The sequence below is a fragment of the Furipterus horrens genome, unplaced genomic scaffold, assembly GCF_987537825.1.
Source record: "Furipterus horrens unplaced genomic scaffold, mFurHor1.1.pri manual_scaffold_10, whole genome shotgun sequence".
Taxonomy (NCBI): Eukaryota; Metazoa; Chordata; class Mammalia; order Chiroptera; family Furipteridae; genus Furipterus; species Furipterus horrens.
In genome coordinates, this window is record NW_028327180.1 from 94988266 (window position 1) to 95004165 (window position 15900).

General features: G+C 46.6%; 1 protein-coding gene across 1 annotated transcript in view; it reads left to right on the forward strand.

The window, feature by feature from the left end:
- The window catches only part of LOC150000980 (teneurin-2), a 612383-nt gene that overhangs the window by 370876 nt on the left and 225607 nt on the right, over positions 1 to 15900 (forward strand). The window contains exon 4 of the mRNA XM_090288551.1: positions 9432 to 9670. Within this exon, the coding sequence (XP_090144677.1) occupies positions 9432 to 9670 (239 nt within the window). The remainder of the gene's footprint in view (positions 1 to 9431; positions 9671 to 15900) is intronic.

Genomic DNA, 15900 nt, shown 5'->3' on the forward strand with positions numbered 1-15900 from the left:
TCTTCGCCATTATATCCATGTGCTCAGTAGATATGGGTTGACTCATAACTTCACACTTTAAATGTTGTGTTCTTTGCAAGGTCATGGGGGAATATGCTACAGACATGTATTAAACCCCTCCTGCGGGCCAGCTTCTGTGCTCACAAATCATAGTCATGATCTTTCAGCCCTTCCTTCCAACAGCTCTGTAATGTAGACATGGTGATTCCCCCGGTTCTGAGCGGCGGCATCGGAGGTTCAGGGAGATTGCCTTTCACAGCACCGCACAGTTCCCAGTGGAGCTGAGATTTGAACCCACCCCAAAGCCTGTCTGTTTTCCACTGTGCCATCATGTGTGTGTTCCTTCAGCAGACATTTGTGAGTACCTACTAAGACCAGAGAAAAATACTAGGAAACAAAAAATATATAGGAGCTGCCTTTGAGATGCCTGTAATTTGGAGAAACAAGGCAAACACACAGGACAAGTGTACTGGCATGAAGCAGAGTATGACAAAGGGTCATACCCTAAGGTTCTTTGCAGCTCAAAAATTCTTTGCCTCTCTGAATGATACAGGCAGTGAACACAACGGGAGACATCATCCTGCTCGTTGATCGTATCTGATGGTGTGCATTCCCTCCTCATCTATCTCTGGCTGCTGGGGTGCGCACCAATGCGAGTCCATTTGAGATGGCTGTCTCTACACTCCCCTGTTAGAGTTTACGGTAAAGTCAAGGTCAAGTTTGAAGTCAAAGTCGGAAGTCTTTGTGGTTTTTTTCCCCTCTACTACATCAAGACTCTCTCCAATTAACTTGAAAAAAAGTCAACAAGTTAACAACACTGGGGGGCGGGGCTGAGAAAAGACTCCTCATTTCATTCCAAAGACTCTGAAATGGATTTGCTGACAACCCCAGGTTTCTTTAGTGACCTCCAGAGACCTTGCCTGTCACACTGAGCACTATATCATTTCTTGGGATGGCAGGGGGTGGGGTGTTACCATGAAAAATGCTATGTTATATCACAGGGTGGCACTATTTAAATATCAAGATTTGAAGCTTCTATTTAGAAAAACGGAAGGCAATAAATTGAGTCGCTAATTATTCCAGCTGTGAGTATTTTTGGTATGACTGCAAATTTTGAAGAGGGCAAAGTAGAGGATTTTCCTGTTGTTCACGACATATGCAAATGTAGCGTTGTCCCTTGTCATCTGGAAGGTTCAGGGATCAGAAACCTTGAAAGCCTATTTTTCCCTGAATCAAAATTAGTTTGGGTAAGCTTAGGGACTCATGATATGAAATGGGCTTTTAATTATACTAATTGGGTTATTGGCTTTTTCAAAGTTGGGAAGAAGCAATTTAAAAAAAAAAACATTTTTAAAAGTTTTATTTTAAAAGCAACAGTTCACTTCTCAACCCAAGCATCAATTCCCAGCTGGGAGAAGAGAACAAGCACATTAGTAATATCCTCAATCCCTTCCCTTCCTAATAAAATTACTTTTGAGGGGTGGGGGTACCTGCAAGGCTCTAGTCGCTGTGCTAATTAGAACAGCTCATTCCCTCCATAAAGAGTTTAAATGAGCTGGGCACCGTGCTGGGTCAAGGAGACCTAGTGAGGAGCAAAACGTACGTGGTTCCTGCCTTCAGCTGATTAACAGCCGCATGTATTGACCGTTCGCGGGCCGTCAAGCTGAATGTGAAGCATTTCATGGAAATAGACTCATCCGTCCCCCTCACAAACCCAGGGAGTAGATGCTAGCGTTTTCTGACTTTGCAGATGAAGCCACCAGGACCCAGAGAGGTTAAGTCACTTACCTAACACAACCCAGTAATAAGTATAAGGAACCAAGATCCAAACCCTGGTCGTCCATGTCCGGGAACAGTAGGCTTCATACCGCCTCTTTGGTAGGATGTCACTGGTTTCAAACGTAATTAAATTAATAAGAAGAACAATAATCAAAGCATGCTTCAAGGTGGGGCAAAGTCTGACCCTAAACAGCAGATGTTTACCAGTCTGTGTCTCAAAAGTATAGGAGACTTTTGCTTTCTGGTTTTTGGTGGTTGTTTTTTGTTGTTGTTGTTTGTTTTTTTGTTTTTTAAATACTTCATTTTTAAAAAAAGTGATGTGTGCATTTCACACTTGCAAACAGGAACGTAAAGGCAGAACCCTTAACCGATTACTTAGTTGGCTATTCCAGGGGTGGCTGAGCAGCACAGCGTCCAAGGCCACCGCCCTCATGTCCTCTCAGGCTTTCCTGACCTCATGCTGTGCGCTTCCCTCCCCACTTTCTCTCCACGTCCCATGTCTCTCTCTGCGCGTGCCTGTCTCTCAGGATCCCGCCCCTCAACTTTCCCCTCTGTCAGTACCCACCCTTCTCATGCGGGAGAGTGTAATAAAGATGCCAGAAAGGGTGCTGGTTCTTTAACCTGTCTCCAGCTACATGTTTCGTTATAACTCCTGAAAACCTAATTAACAGTAACTTTACACGCCACAGTACCTTTGATAGGCTGCCTCTGTGTTAAACTTATTCCTTTAGAGACAGTAAACCTGATGCTTCAAAGGGCACGACCAGCACCAGTAAAATGGGATGAAATCGCGCATTTTCGAGCGCACACCTGATCTCCCTCCCTGGTCACCACGCCCCCACTCCTGGTGGGTCTTGATCTCTACCCCTTCTGTTTGTTTGTTTTTTTAATCAGATTTCAGCAACAGCATGTATGATATTAAAAATCTTTTAAGGATGAATGAGCTGCCGATCAATATTTTCATCTGCTGCTCTGAGTTTCTTTGCTGTGAGTTTTTTTACAGGGGAGGTCACATTTCTCAGTAGAACAACCGTCAACACCCACCAGAGCAGCTTTCTTGCACACGGCACCACGTTGGGATGGTTCAGGACTTCTGTGTAGTTTCAAGGAGAACGTTTGCTGCAGCTGACTTCCTGAGCAAAAGAGAACTCTCTGGACGCTGCCAGTCTCTAGTTGTCCTGGTTAGCTGAGCGGCGAACTGGGATGAGATAGTGGGGTGCAGGTTTAGAGGGAGAGAGGAAGAAAGAGAAGAAAAAACAAAACAGAACAGAACTTGACCTTTGGAGCTGAGGCAGTACAATTATTTGTGTAGCACATTTGTGTTTCGAGGGCTTGCTAGGATTTCCCCTCTTTGGTTCCCACTGGTTGGAAGCTGAAAACTATAGTTGGTGTTTAGGGATTGGATGCATTTGTTTCTTTCTTTGGTAGGTTTTGAGGTTAATGAGTGAGTTTCCTTATGATTGATTCTTTTAAAAGCAGCAGAAAAATCTTTTGTTGGGATGTCAAGTCGTTTAACCAACCACCACTTCTGAAAGCTTGCACTCAACGTTAGCTGGACTCCTCTTATACGCAGAATGAAATAAAAATCCACAACACTTGGCATTGATGGGGTCCTGCTTGCATGGACGCTGTGCATGAGTTTCTTGTTCGTTGGACTTCTTTTTCAAATCTCTCATGGTTGTTTAATCAGAGAACATGTATGCCCTTAATTTTCCAAGCCAATTGAAAGCCAAAGCCTGGTTTGCCAAGATTCTGCCTCAGCTGCACATCTTTGCTGTCTTGTAAAATGCCCGAGAGAATGGCTGCTAAGAATGCTCTCTCTCGGTTCTTATTAAATGATTCGTTTTCATATGAGAAAAGGGGTGACATTTACCCAAAAGACTGACAGTTTAAGGTGAAGTGATGGTCTCTGTGTTCTTAAGAATGCCCTGGGATCTCAGGTACAGAGCTGAGCACAAAGAGGGACCGTCCTTCCTTAGTCTTACCACTCAGTCTGATGGCCATCCTCAGACCCTGATCTGTACCAGGAAGGATGCTGCGTGCCAGGATCGGAGCATGATAACCCCCGTGGCTAGGAAAGAAGTGTGCAAGCTCTTCTGTTGTTTTTTGTAAGCCATCAAGGGCTGGTTTTCTCTATCCCTCTGAGTGTTAGCAAACTCCAAGGACAGCACTTTGGGGGCCCCTCATTTGCCTTTCCTTTCCGAGACACAAGTGACCAATTCTGAGAGCAATTGAGTTGTGCTTGAAAAATGTCAAGTGCATTTGGAAGCTACACATTTCTGCTGACGCCTGGAGTCCCGAGCTGGGCTCCTTCCATGACCAGCCATCGGGGAGAAGTTCAGATTGGGCATCACAAACGCTTCATCAGAGCGCCTGGAAGTCCCCCTAACCCCCCGAAAGGGGAAAGGCTGCCTTCATAGCCAGGTCAGGGCAAAACCCAAGTCCTCCATGCCTCTCAGTCCTCCCCGTGACCATGTGGCCAGAACGTTACCTGCGGGTCTCGCTTCATCATATTTATCATTTTCCCTGCAGCATATGAGAGCAATCCTGAGCTGAATCAGAACCTGCAGTTTTTCCCACTTGTAAAATTATGAAATTTCCAAACATACAGAAAAGTTGGGAGGATGGTACAAACTGAGACTAACCACCTTGTCTCAGCAAGTGCTGTCATTTTGCCACATTTGCCTTACCTACCTATACATAGATACAAAGAGAGATCTCTTCGCTGGATCATTGGAAAGTAAGTTGTCTACCTGATGACACCTACAAACTTTGCAAACTTGCATTTTAAGAAATATATCCACTGACCATCTAGTGTGTTTTCTCTATAGTAGACACATTTGAAAGGTGCAAAAATGGTTAGGATAGATTTTTATCAACTTCAACATACATTCAGCTCACCTAGGGAGCTTCTTAATAGATACACTCCCAGCCCCCATGCCTGGATCTGGATGGGCCAGGAATTTGTACTTTTCTTTTTCTTTTTTCAATATTTTTTTTTCTTTCTTTCTTTTTTAAAATTGATTCTAGAGAGAGAGGGAGGAAGTAGTGAGAAAGAGAGGGACAGAAACATCAATTGGTTGCCTCTTGCATGCACCCCAACTGGGGACCAAACCTACAACCCAGGCACGTGCCCTGCCCAAGAATCAAACCTGCGACCATGCGGTTTACGGGCCGACGCCCAGACAACTGAGCCACCCTGGCTAGGGTGGAATTCGTACTCTTCTAACAGAACACTCAGGTTATCTGAAAGCAGTATTTAGGGGCCACACTCTGAAGATAGTTTCTGTAGAACCTTTCTTATTCTTTTTTTTTTTTTAATTTGTTTGCTGAATTTAATCTTCTTGAGATTTAGAACACCAGGGTGTAACTAGCTTGTGGCAGAAACAGGAGCCTACATATCTGTGGTGCTTTGGTTTAATAATTACAAGCACTGGAAACTCGAAAGAAGGGATGTGATAACTAAATGAGTTTCATTTAGCTGTGGTTACCACAGGTACTGTGAGACCAGGGATCAGCCTAGGAGATGGAGCCGGCAAGGGTCAATGCCATGGCAAAGAGTATGTGGCTTGTTTTCATGTGGAGGGATCTGGTCTCGTATGGGTAAATATAGACCCTTGCCTGTGTGCACATATGCCAACTTGTCAATCTGTTCGGAAAGCAAGAGTCAGTGTGGCAGAGGGAATCCTAACTTTAAAATAAAAAAAATGTTCACTGTCTTGTCCTTTTCATATTTATTACTTTGGCCTTGGAAAGGTTATACGTCGCTCACTTAACAAAGGTTTGTTGAATGTCCACTACATACCAGGCTGTATTCTAGATGTTAAGATACAGGCATTGAACAAATGAGACAAAATGCCTCATTATTTTTAACTTCATAGACAATCCGTTCTAAGTGACAGATGCCGACAATATATAATACACAACTACATATGGGATGAAGAAAAAAAGCAGTTATAACGAGATGGAAAATAACACGGAAAGGAGTGAGGGGGACCAGGGAAAGTCTCTCTGGAAAAGTATCACTGGAGCAGTAGTGAAAGGAGGTGGAGAAATCAGTCATGCAGGTACTTCCAGGCAGAGGGAATAGCAAGTGCAAAGGCCCTGAGGCAGGAATGTGTTGGCTGTCCTAGGGTGAAGAATGGGCAAAGGACAATGTGACCGATAGGAGGATAAGTAGTAGAAGATGCAGTTGGAGAGGGGGCCAGAGAGCAGGTCACGCAAGGCCTTGTAGACCATGGGAAGGATTTCTGAATGTATTCTGAGAGTTATTGGAAGGCTTTATGTATTTCTTTGAGGAAGGGGGAGGGTGGTGGCTTATGATAATCTGACTTTTTTTTAGAAGGAATGATGGAAAATAGACTGTATTATCATGGGAACAATTCTAGGACCTCATGAAGCAACCCATGCAAAAGAAATAATAGCCATTTCCTCCTGTTCTTATAGATGACTGCATTAAAAATAAAAGTAAGGCCAATGTACATTTCTTAATCTTCCTCTTGTGATTTCTCTCATGTTGCTAAAAATTTACAGATTCTGTCTACAAATATGGCTGATGTTCAGACACTGATGGTTAAGCTCTGGAGATGCTAAGAGTTAATAGCTACCAGTATCAAGTGTCAAGGATTTCACAATTTGATTTGGGGCAGATATCTTCATTATTAATATATTTATATATACATATATATGTGTATATACATTATACTAAGTGTATAAATAGATTCTTGAGTACACGGTGGTGGGGTGCAGGGATGTGGGAATAGATTTCCCAGGCAGGTGTTTGGAAGGTGAGTAGGAGTCGGCCGAGGTGGGAAAGATGCACCGTTTAATGCAGCTGAAGTGCAGAGCTCACGGGAGCTGGGAGCGCAGGGTGAACGAGGCGGATGTAAAAGTTGGGTGGTGCTGGTAAGGAGTCCGGTCCCCTGTTGAGAGTGGGGTTTCCTCTTTCAGGCACTGGAGGGTCAGCAGGGACTCCTAAGCCAGGGCACGCTGGCACGTGTGTCTTGGGCAGGAATGCAGCAAGGGGGCTGAAAGGGAGGATTGATGGGAGAGGTTTTCAGAAATAAAATGGATTGAATTATTTAGCCCATTGGAGGGAAGAAAGTAAAGGAAATGGGGACGCGAAAATAACTGCAATTTAGCAGACAGCGGGGACTAATGTACGTTCAGGAGGCGGGTGTATGAGGACGGGAAGGAAGAGTCTGTTTAGCAGTGACGTGTTCGATGCAGCCATGGAATGCCATCAGAGGTGCCCACATGCGCCAGAGGAGTGTGGTCCGGACCTCAGGGAAGAGGTTGGACGAGAGATGGCGAGGTGGAGACTTAGGTCATCGGGGCGATGGCTAAAGCCATGGGGCTGGCTGAGATCTCCGTGGGAGTGACAGGGAGTGTTTATATGTTTTTAAACACTCATTAACAACGACTCACGATGCCCTTATATTCCTTCAATTTGGTCCGATTTCCTACTTTCACTACCCACTCTTGGCAAGTTGTCCAAGAAGTAAATTGGAAGTAGTTCTGAACCACATCCCAGAGCTGCCCCATCACCCGGCTTTCAGGTATGCATACGCTCTGACCTAATTACAAGGCAGTGGGCTATTAGCGACTTGGAGAATTCTTCAGATGTGTGTTTGACATCTCTCAAGCTTTAAATTAAAACTCATGTCTCAGGCTCCTTCTGTTGCTCTGAGGAGTTAATAATAAACGTTACTCAGAACGCAGGGAGCATTTACCCCCGAGGCCACCCTCGTTAAGTGCTTTTCCTAAGTGATCTTAGGGAATCCTCTCCAGGACCTGGGCTAGGATAGGAGGCACCTGTGCTGTTCTTGTCGCCATTTCAGAGACGAGGAGCTGGAGATTCACAAGGACACTTCCATGGGCTTCCTTGTCCAGGAATGGCGCTCCCAGGACTCCAGCCCAGGTGTCTCTTGCTCCAGAATTCTCCCTTTAAATACCATGTCTACTGCTTCTCCCAAAAGACTTTTTTTTTTTAACCTGGAGCATTCAAAGAGAGCTATTAGATAAGGAATACAAAGCCTTACTTATGAAATCAAAACTTCTGGCTTTCTTCAGGTCATCAAACATATAGTACAAATAAAGTTTAAATATCAGTTGTTTATTTTAATGTTAGCTATATTAAACAACTCCCTAATCAGATACGCATTTTCTGACATGATTGTGAGTTGTATCAGGCTTGTTTGATCTTTGTCAGGGATTAAAATACTTTCAAGGTTCTGTCTAGAAGCAGCCAAGATACTGATATTTGTAATGATAGCGAACTTGTCTCAGAATCCTGGTGGGAAGCCTTGCTAACCCCAATGGGCAGCAGCAGGGGCAGTGTGAGGCAGTAGGTCCAATTAGAGCTTCGAGAGTCAGGCGTATTGGAGTTTGAACCTTAATGCCCTGGCTGGCTAACTCCAAGCTTCCATTTTCTCACCCGTAAAGCTGTGGGAATAACAGCACTTACCTTACAGCGTTGGCGTGAGGTTCCGTTGCAAGTAAAACATTTAGCGTTGTAACTGACACGCAGTATGTGGCCCATAAATACAGTTGCACCTACTGAAGACTTGGAGAGAACGGGAATACCTGTAAAACATTTTGGAATCTTAGAATTGAAACCAAGTCAAATTCACAAAACATTCGTTCATTATTCATTCATTCATTCCCTCATTCACTCATCCACTCTCGGCTCCCCTGCGTGCTGAACTTGGAGTTGGGTACATAGAGATGAACAAGTCACTGAATAAAACACAGCCCCTGGCTTCCCGCTGCTAAAACTCTAGACTCTACTTAATCCATGCTTTCCAGTCCACTGGTATATGTTTTCTGGTAGACAAAACATCATTTTAAAAAGGGGTGGCAAGTCCTAAATGGCACACGGAAGAGAGAATATGTATGACCGGAGACTTGATGGTCCTTGAAGTGTCCTTGGAGAAACAGGAGATGTCCTTGGAGAAACAGTCTCCTGACTCTGAGGAAGAGTTATAGTAACAGTAGGTGTCCCCAGTAGACCCCATTCCCATGTTGTCACACCATAGCTCCAGCCACGAAGGGCAAAGATGTTTGCAAAAAACAACCCTGACCCCATGGCCTAGAGAGGCGGTCTCAGAGCAGGAAGCAGGATGGAGGGAGAAAGAGCCCAGGAAAGAAGACTCAAGAGACTGCAGGAAGGGTAACACTTCAGAGCACAGACTTTAGCAGAAGACCGAGCACGGGGTTGAAATCCTCGGACAGTTGCTTAACTTCTCCAAGCCTGATTTCTCCCATCATACGTGGGGATATTATAATATTTATTTGTAAGAAATGGTGACAATATATCTCAAGTGCCTTCAAATAGCAGCTCCCGGTCCATCATCGTAGTCGTAATCTCTGAATAACAAGCAGTAACTCAATTTTCGTATTTGCTTTGAATACTTTGCAGGACTGTTGTGGAAGATAAAATCTAGGTGCGTCCATGAGAGTCTGTAATGATGTGCGTTCATGGGATTACTGTATGTCACCACCAAGTGTCACGTTTCGCCCCTTCATCCATGACAGGCAGGGTAGGGCCGTGAGCCAGGACTGTCCTAGAACATACGCAGCAGGAAACGCGGCTGGCTGGTCCCTCCTTGGCCACCCACGGGGATCCTGACACTCTCCCCTTCTCCCGGCAGGCACTTCCTCTTTAAGACCTCCTCTGGAAGCACGCCCCTGTTTAGCAGCTCTTCTCCAGGATACCCTCTGACCTCAGGGACCGTTTACACGCCCCCACCCCGCCTGCTGCCCCGGAATACCTTCTCCAGGAAGGCCTTCAAGCTGAAGAAGCCCTCCAAATACTGCAGCTGGAAATGCGCCGCCCTGTCCGCCATCACCGCCGCCCTCCTCTTGGCCATTCTGCTGGCGTATTTCATAGGTGAGTCCGGGCTGCCAGCCCGCCGCCCTGGCTGGGACAAGGTCGGGGAGACAAGGTCGGGGAGAGGCCCTCCGCTGTCTGCACAATTGGCTTGTCCGCTCCCGAAAGACGTGAGAATGAGTGATGGACGGGAATGATCTCCTTCCCCTCCTGAAATCCATTTCGGTTTGATGCGTTTCACCTTCGTGATTCTAAATGACAGTTCTCAGTTGTGAAATTAAGCACCCTGGCTGTGTTCTTTCCTGGAAATACGCTGAGACTGGTCATTCCTGCAAACCCACCTCTCGCTCCCACAGTAGCCTTCTAGTCTTTTCCATCACTGGATTTTGATTTAACCCAGGTCTCTGCTCTGAAACTCATGAGCATTCATTAACTTACCAAAAACCAGATAGAAGAAGAATGGTGATCAGCATGCCTGGAAACATCTTAATGTTCCGGCAAGCTAGAGTAGCTGGCTTATTTTCTGAGCTGTGGAACAGAAACAGAAGTAAGAGGCCTGCGCCTCCAGCCAGGTCTTTGTGCAGAATCACGTCACCCGGACACGGTGGCGCTTGCCCATGTCCCCTCCTTTGCTTCTGTCCCTTTAGCCTTAACTCGACTCTCCCCACGTGCTGCTGAATGGGAATCAGGTCCCCCTCCCATGCCAGCTGTGCTTTTGGGAACTCAGGATAAGGCTTAGGGTAGCAGATTGGCAAAGTGGCTGGATTATCTTTCTTCCCACGCCAAGGATGTTGGTTTGCGTCCTTGGGGTATAGGCTGTGTAACTATGAAAATCGGCACACGCCAAGAGCTTAGGGGCAGGGTGCCATATGCCTGCGAGCATCCTGGGCAGGACACAAAGCCTGCGCGCTGCTCCTGGCCCCAACCAAGAGCCGCTGCTGCTGCTCTGTCAGCTGAGCCTGCCAATGGCAGATCTCCTGGCCCAGGCCAAGGCCACAGTGACGTTTGTTGAAGTTTATTTGAAACGCTTGGCGGTCCTGGCTTGGTTTCAGGGCAGCGATGATAGGCCTCCTCAATTTGTCTGTGCCATGTTGCGAAGCAAACCTAGAAAACTCCGGCAAAAAGAGGCCAACTCCAAAGAGCTCTTCAACATTTGTGTAGAGGGGAAAAGAGTAACCCTGATCATCAGGCTTTGCCGCTTCTCCCCTGGGAGTGAGGAGGGTGACCATGCACCCCCAGGGACCTCGGGCCCTGACCATTACTAGCTGAAAACTGATGTGAAGCTGTCACTCTCTCCCACAATATCCCGGTGCTCATCTTCATGTGGAAAAATAAATAAATTTTACATTCCTCACTGGTGGCATCTCTCAGGAGTGCCCTCCAAAAGTGAGAAAATTGACGTTGTGGGAAAAGGTACTGTGCTTCTCTGGGGCTTTGCAAAAACCTTTCTGCTCCATACCCCAGCTCTCTGTGGGGACTGAGGTCTGACACCCATGCACCCCTAGTTTAAAGTCGTATCTGCTTCTCACCTACCTCTCGAAGGATGGAGTAATGGGTTGACTGGCGGGAGGGGGAAGGGCACCTATTGCATCCTCAATGACTCGTGCAGAAGTTTTTGTGCTGTTAGTGGTGTTTTTATGGGCGTCCCCGGATAACTGCTCAGGGAGGCTCAGTGGAGGCAAACTGAGTTGCCTTCGGTTGCCTTTGGGGTCTTGGCGTGATTCAGCTGTGTGTCAGAAAATGTCCAAAGGGGTCTCTGAGCTCACTTCTCAGGCCTCATGGTCTCCTGGGCTGGAGGGCACTGCCGGCCTCTGCCAATACCATCTGTGATGTGCAGGGGGGGAGGTAGGTGGCTCCTGCCTGAGCTATTGTGCTTTATTGGGCTTGATAGTTAAAATAGAACAGCTTTCTGTAGGGCGATCCCAGAAATGTGACCCCGTAGAGTGAGCATTTAATGTTTTAATCGGGGTGTAACTTGTGACTGATGGATCAGAGAACGTATTTATCCTCGGTCTTGGGGCTACTGAAAGCTGGACCTGAGCATAGTAGGATGGTTCATTGGGTTATAATCCATCATTTCCCAATATCTATGCTTTTAGGTAAGATTGTTCGACCCTGGAGTATTGAAAAATAGTTGATGAGTCAAAGTGAGTGATGTAACAGGCCAGTTTACCCAGCAGTCATGGCGCTGGGCATGGAGCTGTCGGGTTCCTCTTGGCTACTCTCTAAAAGTGACAACAGGTCTACAAGTGTGATGGAGGTCACAACCTTGAGTTCTGATCCGGACCCCAGAGAGCCCATTCTCTTTGGCCTTGACAAAGTTGCTTTCTTTCTGGGTCTTGGTTTCCTAAATAAAACGTGGGAACATCATGGTTATTTACGTGCAGGGACTCTGAAGCGTGGTGAGGATTAATTAATGTGTATAAATCACTTTGAAGATGAAAAGCGGTGTATTATTAATTATAGAGCTTCAGGGGCGTAAACAGTGCCTTGCGAACACAGAGAAAAGTGATGTCGGGAACAGCGAGAAGTTGTGCCTGCCTAGAACCATAGGGGAAGGACAGAAAGGCAGCCTGAAAGCCGAAGCCTTCCTGTTAAGGAGACCAGAGCGTTGAGACCTGAGCCCATGCGGGTTTGTAGGTGATGCCGTGGTCCACTGGGACATGACAGGTCCTGACATTAAAGCATTAGCCCGAGGATGTTTATGGACGGGTGCTGAGTTCAGGCCCGTCAGGAAGGGCGACCGGTAGGTCAAATTATCTTCCTTGCATGTTCAAACCCATCAAGAGATGACTTTCCAGAAATGAGTAACCTGGAAGGGTCCATCCCCATGACGAGTTCTTCCATAGATCCAGCACGTGGGTGGGAGTCAGAGCAGAATAATGTCAACTCTCCCGTAAATGGGAAGAGGTGGGACGAGGTGGGGCCTTTATCAACCCAGAGAAGATCCCCCAGTTCCTGACCTCACAGCTGGGGTCAACCAAGTTGTATAATATGCTCTTCCATTCAATTCTTCCATGCCAAGATTTCCCAGTGTACAAACACCTGGGGCAAATTACCCTAAGGAGCTGCATGGACCACTCAGGGACCATGTGAAGGCGTCACTCAGCCCCTGGCCCTGACGGCTCTCAGGTACACTGGTTTAGGAGACTCTGGAGTGCGGGAGAGCTCAAGGACTTGCATTGCCTGCAACCCCAAAAACCCCCCTAGATCCCTAAGTTTCTGAGTCGTGGAAGCAACATAAAGCTTCTCGCCGGTGGTACGCCCACTATGTGCATGACAAGAACTGTTCAGAAACTTTTCCATTTAAAGCACGTTTATGTAGTTATGAAATTTGAACCCTACCCCCAACATACACTCTAGCAAAAAATAAAATGGGCGTATGATAGTCACTGGGCAGGAGCTGACGCTGGGTGAGCCCCAGAGCATCCAAAGCCACATGGCTAGTTAGCTGCAGGGCTGAGACGAGGCCCTTGGTTTCCTGATGTCCAGTCTAGCACCTTTGCCCTGATTGCTCTCTCCTAAAGTTTATGGTTGGCCAGTGTCTCCAAAAACTGCGTGACACCTGCAGGCCTTTTTTGTAGCACCAGGTCAGGTTTTCTAATTCCACCCTCGTTAGCAAAGAAGAGTCATGGGTTTCTCTCCCGGAATCATCTTCTAGCACAGTGGAGAGAAACCATATCTCCTCCTCAGCGTCCTCATCTGCTTCCCCAAATAACTTCTGTCATAGAGGGCCGCTGGCTTTTTCTGCAAAGAGCCACATAATCAACATTTTCGGGTTTGCAGGCCACGCGATCTCTGTCACAACTCGTCACTGCAATGGAAAAGCAAACAAATTCGTAAACATATGGGGATGACTGTGTTCCCAGAGATTTTAGTTATGGACCCTGAGATTTGAATTTTACATCCTTTTCATGTGTCATTCACTACTATTGTTTTGCTTTTGATCTTTCTGTCGTTTCAAGTGTAAAACTATACCTTCTTCGCCCAGGTGCTGTTAGAAACATACAAACCAAAAAACAGGTGGCAGACAGGGTTTGGCCCACGGGCCACTGTGTGCCAACCCCCGTCTGATGATATTACTGTTCTTTTCCGAAGATGTGTCTTTATCTTCATTTTTTTTTTTTTAATAGTTGTTTTCTAACTCGCTAAGAGTCCAACCACATGTCCACTGGAGGTGGGACAGCTGGTTGACCTTTGCTGGTATTGCAAGCCCATTTCACAGTGAATTATTACATCTGCCTTTCTGACCCCCCCCCACCCCAAATTAGAACAAAGCAAGCCACTTTTCCGTTTAGTTTAAAACAGTGTGTAGGGTAAGAGTTTCCATCCTTAACAGACTACTTGAAATGGTGCTCCAACTCAGCTGGAGGGAAATTGTCTTAACAATTTCTCCAGGTGATCCTTTTCCTTGATCTTCAGTTACCCCAGCTTCCGGTTCAAAACCCCAGCCTGTTTAAGATCACGCAGGGCCTGCTGCCTTCTTGTTGAGGGTTTCCAACAGGCTGTAACAGTGCTGGGTCATTGAATGACACCCTCTCTTTCTCGTCCCAGGTTACCGCTGAAGAGGTCTAGTTTTCTTAAAAAGCACCAAAGTGTTTGCACAGCTAGCCCACAGCAAGGAAGAAAGACGCGTGTGATGTGGGACTTTGCTGTGTAAATCCAGATAATCCTAGAAATTCTATGATGAGAGTCAACACAACGGTTCAACAAGACACAGGCTTCAGCCTATCAACCCTGAGTTTAAAACAATGCGTAACATGCGCAGAGTTTCCGTCAAAAACTCCTCGTGTGGTTGGGGAGGGGGGAGGGGGTGGAGAGAAAGATAAGAGCGTGTCACCCTAAATTAGTTTTTAGCTCTTCAGATCGCTGCCAAACTAAAATACATATATATTAGAAAGTCACCTTGTCTGTTTGCACCACGGTAATTCCTGCCAAATATGAAATACTATGTTTTAAGTCAGCGGCTCAGCCCCATCTTCTGCCACTCTCGCTTTGATCTGGGAAGAACGCAGGCCATCAACATGTCAGGATGTTAAAAGTGTGGTAATTTGGGGTGCTTTCAGTATTTTTGCAAACAATGAGAGATTATTTTCTATGGAAGCTAAAAGCTTGCCGTGTGTTTAAAGTCACTACCCTTGAAAATTGATATGTTGAAACTCATACTGATGAATTCTGCCTTCTCGGCGGCTGTTTTGTGTGTACTCCCGTCTCACAGGACAGAGCAGGTTTGGGGACAACAAAGAAATGACAGGAAATGATGAGATGAGCGCGCGTACCTGGCAGCCTTTGTGAGCACCCAGACTAGGAAAAATATCGCTCCTCTCCTTCAAGCTCACTGCTGTTGACTATCCCGAGAGACGCGAAACCCCTCCCTCCTTTGTGAATTGCAAATCATAGGCACCTACCCCCTATTATCGAAAGGGCAAAATTCTAATGATTACATCTGAACAATCCGGCCGATAACATTTCTACCAAGCCCCCGGCCCTAAATGGTCAAGCCTGGCAGTTAGCCACAGGAAGGAAAAGAGAATTACCCCCAAGCAGGTCAAGGGGCCAGTCCTGTTATTTGTTTGTGTGTTAGTAGCAGGCTTTTTTCTAATGAATATGCTAATGTGCTCTTAACCAGATAATAGAGTCCTGTCAGTACACACACGCTGGTGAGTCTTAGGCGATGGGACTGTCATTTCATAACTGTCCACCTGATTTCAAAGGGTTTGTCCATGTACGGAAAGTAAATGAAGTCCTTAGGTGGGTCTCCGTCCCCTAGCGGCCATGTGGCAACATTTGTTATCTCGTGTGTGACATTCAGAAAAGGTGAGGGCCTCTACTGAGGGGAGGGGCCTTTGTTTTTTCCCCACTAAGACACCTGGCAGAAATCTAGGTAGTCATTCAGCCAAACGGGGCAGTCCCAGCTTCACGGGCACGCTCCGCGGAGGAGAACGAGGAAGCAACTTTTTGTCCTGACATCACAGAGCATCTTAATGCAAAACCAGGCAGGAAGGAGGAAGTCATTGCCACAACCCCTAGGCCCTCAAGGACCATGACAAGGACATGGGGACTGGTATCGTCCGCCAACCCAGGACTTTGTGTCCCCACAAAGTACACATTAGGTGAATGAGTGCAGAGCGTTCACCACCTGTCTACCTGTCTGTCCCCTGAGTCGTCCTTCGGGCCTCTGTCCTGGACTTTCTCTGTAGCAGTTACCTCTCTAGCAGCCTCTCGGTCCAACAGCAGTCACGGGCGCTCTGACCCTCGTCTTCGCCCACCCTCTTGCTCCAACTGGATGC